This window comes from Macaca thibetana, chromosome 18 (assembly GCF_024542745.1).
Source record: "Macaca thibetana thibetana isolate TM-01 chromosome 18, ASM2454274v1, whole genome shotgun sequence".
NCBI lineage: Eukaryota > Metazoa > Chordata > Mammalia > Primates > Cercopithecidae > Macaca > Macaca thibetana.
The window spans coordinates 72347807-72368903 of NC_065595.1; the positions used below are offsets into that span (position 1 = coordinate 72347807).

The 21097-nt window shown below is 49.6% G+C and overlaps 1 protein-coding gene across 2 annotated transcripts in view; it reads left to right on the forward strand.

Annotated features, from left to right (window-relative positions):
- The window catches only part of LDLRAD4 (low density lipoprotein receptor class A domain containing 4), a 436848-nt gene that overhangs the window by 212930 nt on the left and 202821 nt on the right, over nucleotides 1–21097 (forward strand). For both annotated transcript variants that reach the window (XM_050767575.1, XM_050767576.1), the window contains one exon: nucleotides 16052–16192. In XM_050767575.1, coding sequence (XP_050623532.1) covers nucleotides 16052–16192 — 141 coding nt within the window. The remainder of the gene's footprint in view (nucleotides 1–16051; nucleotides 16193–21097) is intronic.

Sequence of the window (21097 nt, forward strand, 5' to 3'; positions counted from 1 at the left end):
TCATAGTGCAAAGAGCACGTTAGCGTGGTTAGGCACAGCGGCCTAGGAACCACGGGTCCAATCTCCTGTGTCATTTGCTGTGCCAGGCTGTGGCTGTAGCCGCTTGCCACTCAACCTTGGTGACATGCTCTCCATCAAGCAGAGGCTGAAAGCTGGTGTCAGGAAGGAGTGTGGCACTGGAGCTGGTGTCGGGAAGGAGTGTGGCACTGGAGCTGGTGTCGGGAAGGAGTGTGGCACTGGAGCTGGTGTCGGGAAGGAGTGTGGCACTGGAGCTGGTGTCGGGAAGGAGTGTGGCACTGGAGCTGGTGTCGGGAAGGAGTGTGGCACTGGAGCTGGTGTCGGGAACGAGTGTGGCACTGGAGCTGGTGTCGGGAAGGAGTGTGGCACTGGAGCTGGTGTCGGGAACGAGTGTGGCACTGGAGCTGGTGTCGGGAAGGAGTGTGGCACTGGAGCTGGTGTCGGGAACGAGTGTGGCACTGGAGCTGGTAGCAGCTCCCTGGAGAGTCTGACAGGCTCTGGGTTAATCCTGGCAGGCCTCTCAAGCTGGGCACAATTTAACCTACACTGAGCCTTGATAAGTGAATGCCTGGTGTCCAGAATCGTTTACTGTATTTCATTAATATTGGTGTAATCATGATGGGCCACTGCTTCTAGAGAACTCTGAACAGTTTTGGCCTTTAGAGGAAACAAGTTTCTAATTTTAAGACTAAAGAAGGCCGGGCATGGTGGGTTGGCCAGGCGTGATGGCTCATGCCTGTAATCCCAGCACTTTGGGAGGTCAAGGAGGGCAGATCACCTGAGGTTGGGGATTTGAGACCAGCCAGACTCTTTAGTAGAAGCTCTGTCTCTACTAAAAATACAAAACTTAGCCAGGCATGGTGACGAGCTCCTGTAATCTCAGCTACTCAGGAAGCTGAGGCAAGAGAATCTCTTGAACCTGGGAGGCAGAGGTTGCAGTAAACCAAGATTGCGCCACTGCACTCCAACCTGGGTGACAGAGCAAGACTCTGTCTCAAAAAAAAAGACTAAAGAAGAGCCCCATTGACTACATTTCTCATTGAGCTGTGTCTTGAGCGTCTTCCAGCACCGCACCTGGGAGGGCTGAGTCCACGAGGCGCTCGTGCTCACTCAGTCTCCATCTGTGCTTCTAGCTGCTGACCTCCGGAGTGAGTTTTTCTGATCCTTGGCTGCTCCCCATGTCTGCACCTGAAGAGTCATAGAAAGCCCTGTTCACATGTTGCCTTCACACTTGTCCTTTGTGTCATGGGCAACCTGTGTTCATTGAAATTTTATGATTTCTTTATATCACATGGGTATGATTTTCACTGTACAAGAAACTTATATACTTAAAACATCTTCCAGTGTTAGGCTCGGTGTGATGGCTCATGCCTGTACTCCCAGCACTTTGGGAGACCAAGGCAGGTGGATCACCTGAGGTCAGGAGTTTGCGGCCAGCCTGACCAATATGATGAAACCCCGTCTCTACTAAAAATACAAAAATCATGTGCCTGTAATCCTAGCTTCTCAGGAGGCTGAGACAGGAGAATCGCTTGAACCTGGGAGGTGGAGGTTGCAATGAGCCAAGATCACACCACTGCACTCCAGCCTGGGTGATGAGAATGAAACTCCATCTCAGAAGAAAAAAATCTTCCAGTGTTTTATTGGCTCCTGATTTGGATACTTAGTGGAGAGAGGCAGACATACTGGTTTGTGTGATTTATACAGCTTTAATATTTAATGGCTTAACACAGACGAATGAGCCCTCTGGTTCAAGATGAAGCCGGAGGAGCAAAGCGTGTGCCGCTTCTTGTCCATCTTCCTCTTTAGCTTGTGCATCTGTGTGGACAGCTGTGGCAGGAGCACAGATATCAGGTACAAGTGAAAGAGACAAAACTCAACCCCAGAGTGCGCTGACCCTCTCTTCCCCTCCCTCTAGTGCATTTGAGTCCATTTAAGTTGAAGCAACTATTAGCCACCAACTGTGCTAGCCCCTGGGGATGCAAAGATAATGACGTGGGTGAGACAAAGAGACAAGCAGTGACAGCAAGGTGATTAGCACGGTGTTGGGGATGCGTGGGTTGCCATGGGAACATGGGAGCGGTGGTGCTCGGTTCCCGGATGGGGATGGGAATACCGGGGAAGGCTTCACAGTCTTGGTGGAGGGTTTTCTGTTTTTGTTCTTTGCTAAAAGCTCAGTAGGCATTTGTCAGGCAAGGGAAGGAGGAGCAGGTCATTCTAGGCAGGAGGAACCACGTACATGAAGGTGTAGTGATGGGAAACCATGGTGTGCCTGAGAGGCGTGTTGGCCTCCAGGAGGATGTGTAGGATTTAGGAAGGACTGGGGCAGATGCTCAGGACCACATGGCGAAGGCCGCGTATGCCTCACTAATACGGACTGTGTCCTGGAAGTGATGGAATCTACGGAAAGATTTGAGGTCAGTGACATGACATTTATCATCCAGAAGTAACACTTTACTTAACAGAATAAACTTTCATTCATTCAGCAAATATTTTTGAGACTGTATTACAGGCCAGACACTGTTCTGGGACCCAGGGAAATAACAGAAATAAACAATACTGTGAACGTTCTTTGCATTCAGGAGAACTTAACATTCCAGCGATTGAAGGCAGTACATAAAATGAAAGTTAATTATATGATTTATTGATTTATTTGCTTTTGCTTCATTTGAAGGTGGTAAGCGTTATAAGAAAAAAATAAAGCAAGGAACATAAGTCCTGGACATGGGAGTGGAGAAGGCCCCGTTTATCAATAGGTAGCTTTGTTATACTTAAATATAAAGAAAACTTGCTTTCGTTTATATTTTTAAGAATTTATTTTCAGTGTGCATTTTGGGACTAAGCTTCTGGGTTACATTTGCCTCATTCATGCCAGTCGATCTTGCTGTTTTATGCACGTTTCCACAGAGGTAGTATTGAGAAAACCTGGACTGGCTGTGGAGCAGAATTAAAGCTCAGCCGTCAGCCTACTGGGGCACGTCCTTCCTCCAGGAAGGTGGAGGGATATGACACGTCCAGATAAGAGCTGTGGTCAGAGGAGGAGGTGGTTGGTCCAGGTAGACGTGGCCGTCCCTTCTCTCTTCAATGACGACCGAATGAGACAGAGCAGAGCTGGCCTCAGCAGGAGTGTTCAGGCTGGACTGAGGACCAGTGTGAGTTTTCCATGCTGGGCTCGACGGCCCGGGGAGGCGCAGCTGCATCGTTCTCATCCTGTGCTTCCCGAGGTCGAGGCTCTGACACCGTCCTGCTGTTCGTCTGGCTGACCTGGGTCCGGCGATGGCATCAATGAATGAGTCCGTGGGTGGGGCCTGGGTGGTGTGTGAGGTTTGTCTGTTTGGGGAAGGGGTGGGGACAGAAGGGAGGCCCAGGTGGGGGGTGAGGGTGAATCGCACCTGTGAGAGGGGGGCCGCGATTCCCCGAGGGCAGGACGGTGGACCGCAGTGACCGTGTGGTAGAGATCTGGGGACGGATGGCGCGTGGCGGCAGGGTCTGCAGAGCCCCTGGGTGCTGGGCCGTCAGGCCACACCGCACCAGATGAAACCGGCTCTCAGCAGGACACGCCCTCGGGGAAGAACTGAACAGACAGACAGATTCGTTGTGAATTTTGGAAGGTAGGGGATTTTATCAGCCAGTGTTCCATTGAGGACGACGGGTTTTAAGCCCCTGGTCCTATTTGTTGATCACGTTATTTTGAAGTCTCCCAAGTCTACTAAAAATATTCTCTTTTTGATTATTGGGGAGACAGGCAAAGGAACTTAGGAAATCCTTCACTGGCACATAGTACTATAAAGAAGTTCTTTATGAAAGGCCTGGAATGGGCATGTTCAGTCAAAAACTATTTTGTCTTTTCAGAGCCTGGAGTTCTGGCCTGGCACAGGTTGTCAGAAATAGGTAGTTTTTCCTAATAAAGCCGTAACTTTGAGGGCAGGTGAGCGGTTCCCATCTCTCCTGCCCAGTCACAGGGCTGGTTCTAGGTCAGCCTGGAGCTCAGCTTCCTGCTGAGAACCCAGCAGCCCCACCTGTGCCTCCTCCTACTGCAGCCTGGCGAACAGGGGAGTGCAGGCGATGGCTTGCCGCCCACTTTGACCCCAGCCTCGAGTGGGATCAGTTACAGCAGCCAAAAGCCATTCTTTTGAGTACCAAGTCTCCATCTGGGAATGAAGAGACAGTTTAGTTCACCTTCCTCGTTTGGAACCAGGCACGTTCTCCGGCAGTGGAACATCCTACCGTCCATAAAAGAGACATGAAGACGCCGTCACTAAATTCTGGTGTGGGTTGGTTGAAGAATATGGGGAACGTGGGCGTTTATGAGCCTGCGCCCTTTGAGGTCAGTGAGGTTTGAGATCTCAGAAGGAAGGCCGGGCGCGGTGGCTCACGCCTGTAATCCTAGCACTTTGGGAGGCTGAGGCAGGTGGATCACGAGGTCAGCAGATGGAGATTTTCCTGGCCAAAGGGTGAAACCCCGTCTCTACTAAGATACAAAGACAATGAGCAGGGCGAGGTGGCGGCACCTGTAATCCCAGCTACTCGGGAGGCCGAGGCAGGGGAATCGCGTGAACCCAGCGGGCGGAGCTTGCAGTGAGCCGAGATGGTGCCACTCACTCCAGCCTGGCAACAGAGCAAGACTATGTCTTAAAAAAGAGAGAGAGAGAGACAGAAAAAGAAAGAAAGAAAGGAAGGAAGGAAGGAAGGAAGGAAGGAAGGAAGGAAATAAAAGAAAAAAGAGATCTCAAAAGGAAGATGTTTTCAAATTTCATAAAGTTGGGAAGGATTCTAGGCAGATGCCACGAGAAGCTCAGGGCAAGAAGGTGAGGCATTTTCACCCAAGTGGGAAAAAAGTAGGCAGCTGTGGCCCACCTGAGGGCAAGGCTGGGGACAGCCACACATGGGCTGGTAGAGTCCTGACTCTCCCTGGCTCTGAGCTGGTCGCAAATACTAGGAAACAAGACAGTTGGAGAACTCAGCACTAACCCAGTTCTCAGGTGCCGGAGGCGAGAAGGGAAGGAGCCGGCTGTTTCCTGAATCGACAGTCGAGGGCCTTAGCCAGACAATGCATTTTCTCTCCAAAACACACAGTGTTGCGCTGAGAGAGAACATTGTGATTTAGGAGCACAGCCAGATGACTGGGTAGGGACAGATGGAAAAAGCCCAGCTATTTATGACCTTGAGGACAGGAGAGAACGATTCCATAATTGAAGACCACAGGTAACTAAAACACCATGTGGCCAATAACTTTAACTCTGCCTTTAAAAATCTTTCACAATTTGCTAATAATATATTATTTCCTCCTTTTATCTCCTTCCTGCCTCATTTTCCATATATTTTTTTCTAGTGAGGATATTTGCTCAGCTAAAGAAAATTTTCTTCATCCAAAGGTTCACCCATAGTTAATTGTGGTTCCTATAAGAACCTCTCCACAGCCTTTTACATCTATTCATTGATTTCTTTAATAATATTGATTGATTGCTTACAATAATAATACTGATTGATTGCTGTCCACGTACTACACTCTGGGGACTCATTACTAAGACCAGGCAGACATACATCCCTGCCCTCGTGTAGTTTATGCTCTCATGGAGAAAAGAAGACAAGAAACATTATGTGTATATTTGACTATCATGTTGGATGGAAATATGAGTAGGAGAGAAGAGGGAAGCAGGAAAGGAAGTGGGAGGAGCCCAGAGTCTGGGAGGTGAGATGAGGAACGGCTGGGAGGTGAGATGGGGAGCGGCTGGGAGGTGGGATGGGGAGCGGCTGGGAGGTGAGATGGGGAGCGGCTGGGAGGTGAGATGGGGAGCGGCTGGGAGGTGAGATGGGGAGCGGCTGGGAGGTGAGGATGGGGAGCGGCTGGGAGGTGGGATGGGGAGCGGCTGGGAGGTGGGATGGGGAGCAGCTGGGAGGTGAGATGGGGAGCGGCTGGGAGGTGAGATGGGGAGCGGCTGGGAGGTGAGATGGGGAGCGGCTGGGAGGTGAGATGGGGAGCGGCTGGGAGGTGAGATGGGGAGCGGCTGGGAGGTGGGAATGGGGAGCAGCGTGATGGAGGTGAGATGGGGAGCAGCGTGACGGAGGCCATGGTGATGGTGACGTTTGCACGAAGGCCTGATGGAAGTGAGGGAGTCGGCTGAGTAGGGGTCTCAGGAAAGCTCTGGGCAGAGGAGCAGCCGGTATGGATGAACTCTGTGTGCAGGGAGCAGCGAGGAGGCCGGGTACCCAGAGCTGACCTCGCGAGGGTGAGGGGAGGCTGGAGAGCTGGTGGGGGCCACGTCAGGGAGGGTCATGTCAAGTTCATTGTAAGGACTTGGGGTTTCACTCTGAGTAAAATGAAAGGTGTTGGAGAGACTGATCTGACTTCCATCTCAGCAGGAACATCCTGACTGCTGTCCTGTGAGTAAACCGTGGTGGAAGGACAGGGGAGGAGCCAGGAGATCACCGTGAGGGGGGCGGGGCGGAGATGGTACCTTGGAGATGGGTGACTGTAGTGAGGTGGTGGGAACGGGTCCATTTCCAGTGTGTTTTGGAAGTGGAGCCAACAGAGTGTGCGGACGGGTTGGGATGTAAGAGAAAGGAAGGGGTTATGGATGACTGCAGTGGCGTCTCTATCCCCAGTGTAGTTTCTGAGATGGGGAAGGCTACTGGGGGAGTGACTTTGGGTGGGAAAATGAGGCGTTTGGCCTTGGACATAGTAAGCGGAGATGTCTGTTACACATTCCACACGGAGATGTTGAGCAAGTGACTGGAGGAATCTGGGGTCTCCACACGGAGATGTTGAACAAGTGACTGGAGGAATCTGGGGTCTGGGGCAAGGTGGAGCGGTCAGGGAATTGTGGGAGTTGTGAGTGTGAGACAGTGACTGCTAGAAATGGCAAAGGAGTGGCGTATGCAGAAAGAGAATGGGGCCAAGGGTGAGCTGGGGCACTCGAAGGTTAAGAGGTCAGGGAGGGGAGGAGGAGCGGAGAGCTGTGGAGAGGAGTGCGGTGCCGTGTGTGTCGGGACATGGGAAGGATGCGGTTCCCTGTGGTAGGGAGCAGAGGTGTCAACTGGGGTCAGGTGAGATGCGGCCGAGTTAACCACGTGGGGGTCACTGGGGACCTGGCCAGGCGGCGCTGGTGCGGTGATGCAGCCCAAAGCCTGGTTCAGATCTGTTTAGGGGAGAATCAGAAATTAGACACAGCGAGTACAGAAAACTTTTTGCGGCATTACACTGCAGGAGCAGAGAAATGGGCCGTGGGGCCCAGAGCATCTTCTTGTCAGACGGGAAGTTAGAGCATGTTGGCCTTCTCGTGGGAATGGCCCTGTGGAGCTCTTGTTGATATAATCAGTGTATGTCAAAATGTCCAGAATTCAGGAATCCATTTTTAAAGTTACCAGTCATTTGAATGTTCATTGGAATAATTCAGAGCAGGCGACAGAAGTACCAAAGAACTAATGTGGGATTTTATTCTTCAAAAGCCCTGTCTTAAAAATTTATAGAATCACTGATCGTAACAGTCAAAAGGACTTTGAGAACATAAAATTTTAGATGTGAGAATGCAAAGAGGCTTTCAGGCCTTTCAGCCAGGGGATGCCCTTGTCCAGTGAACCCTCCACGGGAGGCCTCCCCTGCTGGAGACCCGCACTGGCGCTCAGGGTTCCTGACCCAGCTCCCGCTCCTGCCGCAGATCGCGAGGCCCCACAGGAAGCGCTGAAGTCGTTCAGAGGAAAAATGAAAAGCTGCCGGTTTAGTCCGGGCACCTCATTTTATCATAGGAATCAGGCACCTCATTTTATCATAGGAATCTGGAGATGAGGAGTCTTGCCTGAGGATACGCAGAATATTGCGTGTGAGAGCTGGAGGGAGGCCGAGGTCCTGGGTCCTGGGTCTCGGGCGGTGGACTGTCCACTTCTCCCTTGCTGCCTGTGGCCGTGCTCCTTGCCCAGGCAGTGACGGGCTCTTGGTGGGTGGATGCGTGAATGAACGAGGGACTGACCTGAGGGGAAGAGCCTCCCAGCCCAGCCTTCGCCGCGCCTGAGAATAAATGCCGCCAGGCACTCCGTGGTCCCCGTTTTGGGGCCCGGGTTTCCGCTGTCAACACCTGTGATGTGCCTCTGTTGGTCCTGCCAGGTGGACATGGTCCTCACTGCCCACAGACCTCCAATGCGCGTGGAAAGCACGTCTGCCGGGGGCGACCTGGAGCTCCTGTCGGGCTTCATGACTGATGCTGCTTTCTCTGCAGAACAGTCATGAGAGGGTTATGCGAGGTTAGTCCTGATGAAGGTGTATTAAAAGCTTGGCACAGTTGAGTTTCCATCACATTCATGAAGTTTATTTAAACCCTGCAGATTGAGAGCCATGAACGGGCCTCAGCAAGGCATACAAGGCTCTTCACAACGGGGTGCCTCGGCCCCCAAAGTCTACCTACCACGTTGCAGACAGCAAGATCCTGAAACAGACGAATTAGGGCCCCCGAGGGTGCCTTTCTGTGTCTTCATCAGGGTGCTGGTTATGTAGGTGTTTTTCAACCTGCGTAGACTCATTGAACTGGACTTTCTGATACACATGCATACATACACACATGCTGTGTTTCAATCAAAATTTTTTTTAAAAAAATGAAGTATATTTGTCCTTGAACTCAAAATCCTTTAATGCCTCTGGTCTCACACAGAGTGAAAGCCACAGGCTGTCCAGAGACCCGCAGGCTCCACAGGCCCCCCAGCCCCCGGGCTGGCCTCACCTTCTCCACTGCGCTCCAGGATGTATCCCTGCCAAGCAGGCCCCTGCCACTCCGCGCTGATGGAGGGGCTCAGTACACATTTCTCCAAAGCAAAGGAAATGCGTCTGAAAGAGCATTATCCTCAGGAGAAAGGACTCATGTGTTGGGATCTCTGTTTAGATGATGCCATAGGGAATTAGGTACTTTATTGGTGCCTTTAAAATTATGAATTTTAATGGCTTTAGAGTTCTATAGACATTTGGTTTTTACAGAGATTTTCCCTGTTAAAATAGGGTTTTTATTGTCCCTGACTATAAAATCATATATAAAATCCACAAGAAACTTAAAAGTTATCGAGGTGACCCCAGCACCCCCAGAGAAAACCACTGTTGTGGATATATAGCAACATTGTTTCAAACTCTTGTTCCTGTGCATTGTACTGACTGATATTTCTGTTCTCCCAAGAGTCTGCAAGGGGATTCTTACCGACTTTCAGTACTGTTCTACGTAAGAAGTGAGGAGGAATGCCTGCTCGCATCTTACAGACAGAAAACCACAAAAGCAAATTCATTCGGTCACGGGTTATAAACGTAGACGAGAATTACTGTTATCCACCGTTTCAAGCCCTGAAGGACTTTTACGACTTTAAAATGCCGGGTGGTATTTTGATGGGAAGTTGTGCGATTTGTTCAAGCTGCTCTAAAGGGTGGTTGTGGGTCTGGAAGTCCAAAAGCTGAGAGTACTTTGGACTTTTGAGAGCACGTCGTTGCGTTTTTCACTTAGGGTTCTCATAGAATTTGAGACCCATTAAAATCCTCTTTTCAGCACCATAATGGGAGCGATAAGCCATATCATAAAATGGATTGAGTTTTTAAACATTTTTTATTACTCTCTTTGACGGGAGGCCCTTCTCTGGTAATCTTATTACTTGGGCAGATTTCCTTTTATCATGTCATATTCATCTTTCTGAAGGACAACTATGGTTTCGGCAGCACCACTTAAGATAGGACTTTTATTAAATGCTTTGGGGGTAACTTATTTCATTACACAGAATATAAACCTTCAAATTAAATTCCGCTTTGTTCCAAGTTTATGACCGGGAACATCAGCCCGTCTTTGAGTGAGGTCAGAGCGTCCCCGGTGAGGCCGGTGCCTTCACACTGAGTTCCGGCTGAGCGTGGAACTGGCCTGTGACACCCGATGAGGCACACGCACTGCTGCATTCTCCTCCCTCAGGTTCCCAGACGGATTCGCGTTGATAGTTCGCCGGTGCGGGCTCACAGCTTGCTCAACCTGTGCGGCTTGCACTGCGGGTTTCCCAGGGGAGTGAGTGCGCGCGGCATCCCCACGGCATTCCCATGCTATCAAAAGCTGACGTTCAAGAAGAATGGCCCTAAGGATCGACTTTTCGTTTCTGAAAACTCTCAAAGCTCTATCTTTGTAATTAGCTAAAGCACTACTTTCTGGATGCTGTGTTTTGGCAACTTTATGGAAACCACTTTATAGAAACGAATATTTCAACCTCCCTGAAGGCTGATACAGGAAATGACAAGATGGGGCGTCCTTTTTCTCTTTTCGATAAAATTGGTGTTCAAGATAGTCTCCTCCTTGCTGAATAGCGCCCTTTACTAAAAGAGGGACAGATCCTGGTAAGTTTTAGAAGCAGGAGAATGGGTGTTTCTGGTTGATTGCAGTGCCTACCCCGAGGGCCAGTGAGGTCCCGTGACCATGCCTGTGGTTTCCTCTTGTCTGTGGTGGCTTGTTTGGTTGGAATTCAGTGTAGAGCTGAGTTCTTTTCAGTCGGTTTTCCTCTTCTCTTTCCTCTGCATTTCCTGATTTATGTTTTGTGTTTTACTCATTATTTTCCATCTTCACTGAATTTTACTTTTATTTACTTATTTAAGAGACAGTGTCTGGCTCTGTTGCCCAGGCTGGAGTGCAGTGGTGTGATCTCGGCTTGCTGCAGCCTCGAACTCCTAGGCTCAAGCCATCCTGTCACCTCAGCCTCCCGAGTAGCTGAGACTGCAGGCACATGCCACCACGCTCAGCTAATTTTTAAAATTTTTCATAGAGACGGGGTCTCACCATGTTGACCAAGCTGGTCTGGAACTCCTGACCTCAAGCTGTCCTTCTGTCTCGGATTACAGGTGTGAACCACTATGCTCAGCCTGAATTTTCCTTTTATTATAGGATATCTTATACCTTGCAGCGGAATAGGCAGTGTGTATATACATTAATAAAAAATTGTTGTCACCTCGGTGCTAGGGAGTGTAAACTTACATTGGTTACGGTACAATTATTTATTCTAATCTTCAAACCCATTAATTCTTGGCTTCTACTTCACTGGCAGCTAGATTTGACCTCTTTGCTATTTACCACGTAAGCACATGGGAAAGGCAGCCGTACAGAGAGCAGGTTCTAGACTTTAATGTCAGAAATGATGGAGCCAGAATCACTCTCCATTTTCAGGTTTGTGAATGATAGAAGTGTGAACTAAATGAGTCAGTGTTGCTATATGAATTTTAACAGAAATAACTAATGTAGACGACTTTGCCAATTCACAAAAAAGGCTGATTTTACAGCTGAGATGTAATGCTGTATATAGTCCTTATTTTGTGACTGAGATCGTATCTGTGAAAACTAAGACTTTAAAGGAGTGGAGTGGAAATCGAAAACAACTTTTTGTTGCCTGTTAACTAGTAGAATGTTGACTCTACCAAGCAGATTAAATTTAGTCTCTGTGAGGCTTGATTTGTTCTGCCTAAGATTGAGCATTTATCATTGGAGCCTGACCGAGTTTAGGTTTACATTATTCAAATTTGTTAGGCTACTGGTCCTTACATTTTTTTTTAATATGGCCTTTTTGTATATGAGTTTGGAAATCAGAGAAAACCTTAAAATACTCCATTTTTCCCCTCGTTTTAGGGCTCCTAAAATTCCCTGTTTTTTCAAAGGTTACAAAATATTAGGACATTCCCTTCCTCTGAATCATTCTTTTCCTTTCTGCTCTCGTACATGGTATAACCCAACTGGCTAATGTTAGTTTGTACATAACTAGAATGACCTTCAGGACAAAAAAGGGTTTCCTCTAATCCGATGGAAATCTCGGGTTTTATGTTCCACCACAGGTAATTCATTCTCCAGCTTCGGGTAAGTCAGGGATTATCCCTGGCCTGCTTCCTCACCTGGGAGGCGAGGCGTGGATCAGTGTGTCTAGGTCCCTCTCAGCATTCAAGTTTGATAACTCTGGGATAACTCCACAACACAGGAAAACCCATCAGAAGCTTTGTGTAGAAATGCAGAGAAGCTGGAGACCCCAAATGTGGAGAAGACGGTATTACCAGAAGTATGTACAGCGATTCTAAAGTCTATTGTTGATTCTGGAAGTTGTTTCTCATAAGTATTTTTTTTTAAATAAGAAATCAAATACGAAATTTTGGCAAAGAGGAATGCCACTTTCTTCACTTAGAAGGTCCTGACTTTTTTTTTTTTAAGAAGAGGAGTGATTTAAATCTCATAAATGGTTATAACACATCTGTAGCTCCTGGAGGAGACACTGGTTCCTGAGTGGCTCATTCTGTCTTCCAGTCCAGTATTACACGTCTGAGGTCGCCATTAATTTGTCACCAAAGTGTTTCTAATGTTTAACAATCCATGATTTCCCTCAACTTCTAGCTTGGCAGAAATACTCAACAAGTTCCACAAGGAATAGACAACGTATTTAAAATTTTTTCCATTGTCTTTCTCTGACTTAGGTTTTACTTCATGGAGGACCCCCTCTGGTTCTAGTCTGTCAAAGTGTAGTCTAGGGGTCAAAGCTACATTGGTTCCAAAGTTTCCAAAATAGCCCATTGACAGAACAGCGCTCTAGCGACTGGGCCCTGTAGTCAGCAGTTACCCAAATACCTGCTTATTTTAAGAGATTGTATTTTAGTTTTCTTCTTTGTAAATTAGCAAATACCAAATAAACATTCCAATAAAATACCGCTAACCGAAGAGGAGGCTGTCAGTGAGCTGCCTCTCTCTCAGTAGACAGTGGTTCTCCATCTGCGCTGCCCACTGGAGCCGTGCCGGGGGCGTCAGAAACCCGCATGCCTGTCTGAACCTCAGGCCAGGAGAGCAGGACCTGGCTGGGACCCCTACCCCAGCAGTGCTGAAAGAGGTCCAGGGGATGCAATATGCAGCTAAGATGGGGCCTTTCTCTTAGGGTTATCAGTTTGTTTGAAATGCTCCAATAATCTCGTGATTAGAGGATCTGAATGCACTGGGCTTTTGGGTGGCACAGTGTGCTGGGGACGGCCTGTCCAGAGCTGGGGTGAGGTGGAGCTGCCTCTGTCAACACCCGTTCTGTTAACTTGGACCGACATTTACTGTGCTCTGCAGTTCTCATTCCAGTGTTAGCATTAATTCTTAGCACTTAATCACATTACAACAATTTTCTAGTAGTTTCTGTATCACATCAGGAAGCCGGTAAATTAAAATTCTCATTCTGGTCGTTCTGATTCCAGTGGCCGTGTGATGGAAAGACCTTACTCTGATGTTGGACTGATGACTCACTGCTGAGATTTAGATTTTTTAAATTTGAATTTTTTTTTTTATTTTTTAGAGACCGGGTCTTGCTCTGTCACCCGGGCTTGAGTGCAGTGGCGTGATCATAGCTCACTGCAGCCTTGAACTTCTGGACACAAGCGATCCTCTTGCCTTCGTGTCCTGAGTAGCTGGGAGTACAGGAGTGGCCACTGCGCTTGTCTCGTTTTTAAACTGTTTTGTAGAGACAGGGTCTCGCTTTGTTGCCCAGGCTGGTCTGGAATTCCTGGACTCAAATGATCCTCCTGCCTCTGCCTCCCAAAGTGCTGAGCGCACAGGTGTGAGTCCCTGTACCCAACTGAATTTGAAATTTAATAGGTTGATGTTATTTCCGTAGCACAAGCCTCGTTAGTGCTGCCTGGTGTTGAGCCGACTTGAGACAACTGGCGATTTGGGGAGCTTCATTATTATACGTGGGGCCGCGCCCATTGCAAGTGAGTCTCTCGCTTTCCTGAAAGTGGATCTGGAAACTGAGGCAGTGCGGCGAGATGAGGCAAAACAGAATCAAATGGGAAGAATAATACCTGCCCTGATTATTTCACAGGGTTCTTATGAGGCTCAGATCAGATCATTCATTTATTCAACAAATGCGTGATTCACCGAGCACCTGTCACAGGCTGGGCGGCGCTCTAGAACACGAAGGAGATAACGAAGGGAAATGTTTGGCCTTGGAAGGAGTGGCAAATTAGTCACTGCTCATATTTTTAAAATAGTTCATACCATAAGCGCTTTGAAGAGGGCTAGCTCATTCATTTCCGAGTTTCCGTGTCTCACTACCTAGCACAGAACATAGACGCGGCTAATACACCGGTTATGTGAATGAACGAATGAGTCGCAGAATTCATTTCCTTGCAAGCCTGTCGTGTCTCCCTCCAACAAGTTAAAATGAGTAAAGTGTGGATGTGGTCTCATTTCTTGGGTAGTTTAACGTTCCACACCACCTTGAATATGGTAGTCTAACCTCGGATCCTTTCAAACCACAGCAATGGTGAACTTTTTAGTTAGAGTTTGATTCAGTTCAGGTTCGTGTTCCTTTTTTTCCCTATCACCGTTTTAGCGACACAGGGAGTACCTGTTTTTGGTTAATGGGCTTTTCATGTTTGGTATGAATCCATAGTCCAATATTTCTTTTGGAAAGGAAGATAAATTTTTCCCTTGACATCCCTTTTTTCCATTAAGTTAAAAACAATGTTACTTCATAAATGTGATTTCAAACAGCTGGGTTTTAATCTTTCCACCTTATGGAAAGAGAGCGTTTGGCTCCGGCCGCACCCCCACCACGTGGCCCGGCCTCACTCCACACACAGCTCTTCTAACCTGGATGGTGCCGCCAGCGAGGCGCGCGTGGGTGTGCATTTGGGCTGCGTTCACATGTTATTCTAAACTAGGTCAGCAGCTCGGCTGGTTTCTTTTTCTACACTCTTTTAGGAGAATGTGAACAAATGGAGGATTATAATACCCTTTTTATACAGGTTCACAGAAATACTTTGAGGACTCTTACGTTGTGTTTCTTTACAACAGGTAAAGGTTATTATCTTGTGGGCCATAGTTCGCCCCGAGGGGCAGGCTGGGCTGGGGCAGCCCCACACATGGTTCGCGTCGCTGGAGGAGGCCTTGGTGTGCCGATGCCCAGCCTTTTATTGGAATGACGGAAAATTTGAGTTGAAAGGACCTTGGACTTGATCCAGGCCCGCCACCCTTATTCCAGACACAGAACCAAGGCCTGGAAAAAGGAAGAGGCTGTGACAGTCAGCGGCAGCGAGGAGCCCGGGACTCCTCCGGAGGCTGTCTTCCCTCTCTCTACTGAGTGGGCTGTGCTGTGTGAATCCTGCCAGCTTCTGTGGTCTCCTAGGGCCAAGCCCACACTCAGAATGCAGGATGACAGTCACTGTAAGACGCAGTGGACCTTTCTGTGCTCAAGTGTATATAAATGTGTAACTTCCTTTATTCTTCGTTGCTTAAACGGATGGTAATGTGTTAAGTGTGCAAATTTATTTTAAAGTCCTACGAAACTGAATTCCGTTTTCAAATATGGATTTGTACAGATTTTAGGGAGCCTGTGTTCAGTGTGGCCTGTAGGGATTTGGGTATGGGATCTGCCCTATTTTTATAATTTGCCAGCATGGCCCTTTAGCAGAAAGCACACATGATTTCCCCATGTTTTACATTATAAATTCACTGCTACCCACGCCTGGTGTCACGCCTGATTTTTCTGAGGCATGAGACGAATGAACGTCTGAGAGGTGAAATACGTTGTCCAGATTCTCACCACAAGACGGTGGCAAGTGGGAAATAAAATGTCTCAGTGTCCTTTTGTTAAGCCAGCGCTCCTGAGTTCTGCCGGCCCCTGCCACGGCTGGCTGCGCGGGCTCCCCCATTCTCGGAGGTGTGGAGAACTGCCAAGGATGTTTTCAAACCGAATAATAGAGCCCCACAGCTATGACTTTTGCAGAGCAGGCCGTGGAAAGAAAGAGAGCACCTGTGCTACTCGTGTGGGCAGTGCCGTAGGGCGAGGCGTGCGTGGCAGGCCTCGGCGCCCCTGTGGAGTGCAGGAGGGCACCATCCTGTGTGTTTCAGACAAGGAAGGTCCTCACCCACATGGCCGTTCTCCGAGTGTAGTGTCCTGGGCTCTGCAGATAGTCTGAGCTCCCAGACAATCATGGCATGCAAATGGGGGAAAGAAACCGACGACAGTCGCCACTCAAGAGCACCAAGCTTGCATTGACTGCTCCATGCTTTATATTGTACTTTTTCAGAGTGCAAATTCACCTGCACCAGCGGTAAATGCTTGTATCTTGGTTCGCTGGTCTGTAACCAACAGAACGACTGTGGGGACAACAGTGACGAAGAGAACTGTCTCCTGGTGACCGAGCACCCGCCTCCGGGCATCTTCAACTGTAAGTCTCTCCTCCCGCCTGGGCGGCACTGTCTGGTGTGGTTCTGAGGCGGTTAGGAGGTGGGGTCCCTGGGACTTGTGAAGGAGGTTGTTTTCTGGTTCCAGAAAGAGATTTGCATTTTCACAAAGGAAATGTTTCCTTCTTTTAGGATAGAGGGGCGGCGTGTTTCAACGTAGGAAATTCGTTCTGTTCTCTAAAGTGGTCGGCGGAGCTGTGTTTTGAAATAGGCTTTTGCTATTTATCTGAGCAATGCCTGGATTCCAGGAAATCGTATATTGATTTTAGTATTCTTCATACCAACATTCTTACTTCAGAAGTAATTTTAAATTAGCAAAGAAAGATGTGTGGAAGGTCCGTAATTCATCATGCAACTGAAATATGAAAGTAGAAAAATTTGCATGGGATCCTTAAAGGTTCTGGTCACGTGTTTTTCTGTTAGATGCTGGACGGAATCAGCTGGAGTGAGGTCTTGACACGTGTGAATCCCCAAGGCTGAGGCTTTGAGCGTTTCTTGAATTGGAAGAAGTGGAGTCAGAGTTTGAAGTTCGTTGGTTTTTGGTCTCATGGGTTTTGTGAGAAGGGAAGAGAAAGAAGGCAGTTTGGAAATCCCGCTGAACTTAGGAAAGGTGGCTTACCGTTTTCCGTGTTTCTCTGGGCTAAGTGAGGGGGATTGAGGGTGAGGATCTGGTTGCAGTTGCACACCTTGGGAAGAGCGTTGGCCGGGCCGACCCTCCTCACACGGCCTTCTTAGACCATTTTATGATGCGTTCAGCGTCTCTCCCCATTTTTACTGACATTATTTTGAGGAGTTATATTTGAGACAGATTTAAAATTTTTGTTATGGAAATTAGACTACATAAATACCAGTGCTGCAAATGTGAAAATGGGAGGGGATTTAAAAAAAGAAACTATTTTCTCTATTCCTACTGTATTTTTATATGGGGGGCACGTTACGTATGTCCCCAATATAAAAATGACTGTGCTCTAGCACGTTTTAAGCCTGCTATTTATGCTTGCTAAATTCAAGAGTCTTATGGTACAAATAGTTTTTGTCAAGTTTTTCTATTGTGTTTCTATTTGTGTTTTCTCCTACCCAGCGCTCTTTGAGTCCCATCTCTGTACGTTGCATAGACAGTTCTCAGAGGTTCGGGTGGGCGCGTGCTCGCCTGGCCCTGGCTCCGTGTTCTATGCAGCACTCTCTGTGTAATACGGCTTTGCCTCTCACCTGGAGTCATCTGGCCCACAGGCCCCGGCTGCCCCCAGGCCCAGGATGGCCCGGAGGCTCTCGCTCTGGCTGTCCTACTTAGCGTGGGAACCAGGGCTGGGTGCAGGAGGAGGGAGGAGGGCTGCAGGTCAGGACGGGGGACTGGGAGCTGGGTGAGCACCTCCCTGAGGACGAGCAGGCAGCAGGCCAGAGGGCCGGGAGCACTGAGGAGCCCTGCTTGTCTGCATGATGGAAACGTGGATGGAACAATGTTGTTTTCATCTCCTGAGCCTCAGTACCCTCCGCTGCACAATGGTGGCATAAGAATGGTTGTTGGAGCATCACACGGGGCAATCCACAGACAGCACTTAGAGCAGCGCATTCCAGGCACTAAGTACCCAGAGATGACCTGAGCTCAGGCTGGGGTCTTAGAAGGAGGTGAGAAAGGCAGCATCTTACTCAGTTTTCTCTGGACTTGACGAACAGCAGACGCCCAGGTGAGCTGTGTGGAGAGTGTCAGGACCTTGTGTGCCGCCTTGACTGGGGTCAGAGTTCTGGAGCCCCGGCCTCCGCTCTGGGGGGCCCCACAGGCTTCTTCTGTGTCTGTGGCCTCCTCCTCCTCCTCCTCCGCCCTTTTGCTGAGGGCGTCCTTGTTTTCAACCCTCCTTCCTACCCTTCCTTCCTCCCTCGCTCCCTTTCTTGTCACTGTTCTTTCCAGTTTTTAAGGCCTGTCTCCAGATTGCTTTTCCACTCATTTTTTAAAATGCAAGCACTTTAATTCTGCCTAGAAGCCAGGGCAGCCGTTACATCCGTCAGGGTCCAACTTTGTCCTAACAGAGGAGTCTTACCATCCTGTTGGCAAACTCTTGGCCCCCCACTGTTCAGATATGACTAGAACTTTTGTCTTTATAGCTAAAATGGGATATTATTTACAATATACTCCTTCTAAGAAGACTGGAGAGCCAGGAGATGGAAGGACAAAGGGCAGGACCGTGGCTGTGGCTTCGGATTGATGTGGGTTCACGGTTCGCCCGAGGGGAGCGACAGCGCCTTTGAGCTCAGGTTCTCTCCCTGTGGAACGGGCACAGTCCTGCCATGCACGCATCTGCAGGAAAGAACGTCCGTGGGAAACACAGTCTATGTCATCGTGTTGCAGTTGCCATCTCCACTCCCCATGTGGCCTTTCCTGGGGGGTGCGCGGCTGTGACTTTGGGCCGTCTGTAATGTCAGAGCCGTTCCGTACACGGAGCAGAAATGCACAGGTGTCTACAAGTGCGCTTGCCCAGCGATCCTGGGTGTTTTTCCCTATTCTGTCCCCTGGGGAGGCTGCGACCTGGGCCGTGGCTGCCCCCACTTTCCCCTCAGGTTCTCTGCAGGTGCCCGAGGGAGCTGGCTGAGTGGTCATGGGGGGGGACACTCACGGCGCAGGTTGCCTCTGGATGGTTCCGTGTGGCTGGGAACTCCGGGGCAGGTGGTGGTTCCTCTGTCCTCCGCTGCAGCTCACCTCCGCCAGGTGTGCGGCTTCCCAGGGGAGGAGGCCGGAGGGTGGCCTCATGTTGAATAGATACATATTCTCTTTCCCGTATTCTGCTGGGCAGCGAACAGGGAGATTTCACTTCCTGTCAGTAGCTGTGAACCTGCCTCAGAGCCTCTCCGGTTGTCAGTGGGTGTCAGCGGATGACACTTTTTATTAGATCCTTGACCAGCCCGTTTCCTACAGCGGACAGACAGCCGGCCTTTCGTGGTGCACCGCTCTGACGGTAACGTCCACATCGTCTCCACCTGGACGGAGTCAGAGTGTCGCGTGAACTGTTGTCTGTGAAGCACCACGCTCCGGAAAGGTGGTACCTCGTTCTTCCTGCTTAGGAGCAGGATTGTGTGATCTGTGTTCCCTTGTTCCCACCCGAAGGATGCACTCAGTGTCCCAGCTCTGCTTAGGAGCAGGATTGTGTGATCTGTGTTCCCTTGTTCCCACCCGAAGGATGCACTCAGTGTCCCAGCTCTGCTTAGGAGCAGGATTGTGTGATCTGTGTTCCCTTGTTCCCACCCGAAGGATGCACTCAGTGTCCCAGCTCTGCTTAGGAGCAGGATTGTGTGATCTGTGTTCCCTTGTTCCCACCCGAAGGATGCACTCAGTGTCCCAGCTCTGCTTAGGAGCAGGATTGTGTGATCTGTGTTCCCTTGTTCCCACCCGAAGGATGCACTCAGTGTCCCAGCTCTGCTTAGGAGCAGGATTGTGTGATCTGTGTTCCCTTGTTCCCACCCGAAGGATGCACTCAGTGTCCCAGCTCTGCTTAGGAGCAGGATTGTGTGATCTGTGTTCCCTTGTTCCCACCCGAAGGATGCACTCAGTGTCCCAGCTCTGCTTAGGAGCAGGATTGTGTGATCTGTGTTCCCTTGTTCCCACCCGAAGGGTGCACTCAGTGTCCCAGCTCTGAGGGTGCTGAGGCTGAAGCGAGGTGAGACCTCTGGGTTTCCAGATGAGCTAGAATCAGTTTGGTTTCCTGTCCATGCCGTTAACTTTGAGTACGTTCCACGGCTCAGAGGTCTTGGCCGTATCTCCCGTTTGATATTTGCCAAATTTCAGCGTGAATTAAGGTCAGCAAGAAACTGTGACTGTTACTTCCAAAGCCAACAACAGTGAGAATCACAGAAGCTCTGAGAGTTGCTGTAAGTAGCTTTTCTCTTCAAACAAAAACGCGTTTGGAGCCAAGGCCGAGGCACAGGGGGCTTCGTCTGCCTCTTGCCTCTCCTCACCGTGGCCAGGTTATCCGCGGACCGAGGCTGCTTCGTTCTGCTGAGACATGAGCTGAGACATTTGCGTGGACGCGGAGGCCCGGGCTGGCGTGCGCGGGCGCGGAGGTCCGGGCTGACGTCCGTTATCTCCTGGGGAAAGGGTCTGCCTGGCTGCGTCTTTCTGTGGAAGAGGAAATATCCCGTCAGCCTCAGTCACCAGCTTCTGTCACATCTTTTCTCTGGCTGCTCTATCAAAATACTGTACCCCTGAGTAGTAAACGTACAGATTATACACACACAGTTATTTGTTGTTTACACAAATAAAATAATTATACAAATTATTCCTTATACAAACAAAATTATTTATGAAGTACCTTCTCTGGTCATTGTACTGGGCCTTGTGGAAACGAGGAATGAAGGAAAATATAGACGCTGCTGTCAAGGTGCTGAGAGTCGGGAGGCGAATTCACACCTGCACAGCCAAAGATAACTCAAAACGGGCCCAGGGAGTGAGGGCCGAGCGGGTCCAGTCGTTCGTGGTTCAGGGGACAGAGATTCCTCCTGGTTGGATTCGTGGTCACAGTGGCTTCCTGGAGGAGGTGTGCTGGGTGGCGAGAGGAGAGGGCAGAGTGCCAGGGCCCAGAAGAGCATGAGCGTAGGGTGGCAATGAGGGTGGCGCTGTTCTGGGACAGAAGGCCGTGGCTGGGGCCTGCGTGGGGCACAGCTGAGAAAGTGGGTTGGGCCTAGAGAGAGAGAGACCGGTGTATAAGGCTCCACCTCCTGCCCTGGTCCCCGGACAGGCCACCTGCTAGCCAGCCAGCTGCGGGGAGCCTGAGACTGGCATCCCGCTTGGTGGACCCACCACCTCACCATTCCTGCCCAGCCAAGGACATCCTGCGGTGCTACGTTTCCAAAGCCCCTTGGCCACATCTTATTGGGGGACAGCAGCGCTCCTTCGACGGTCC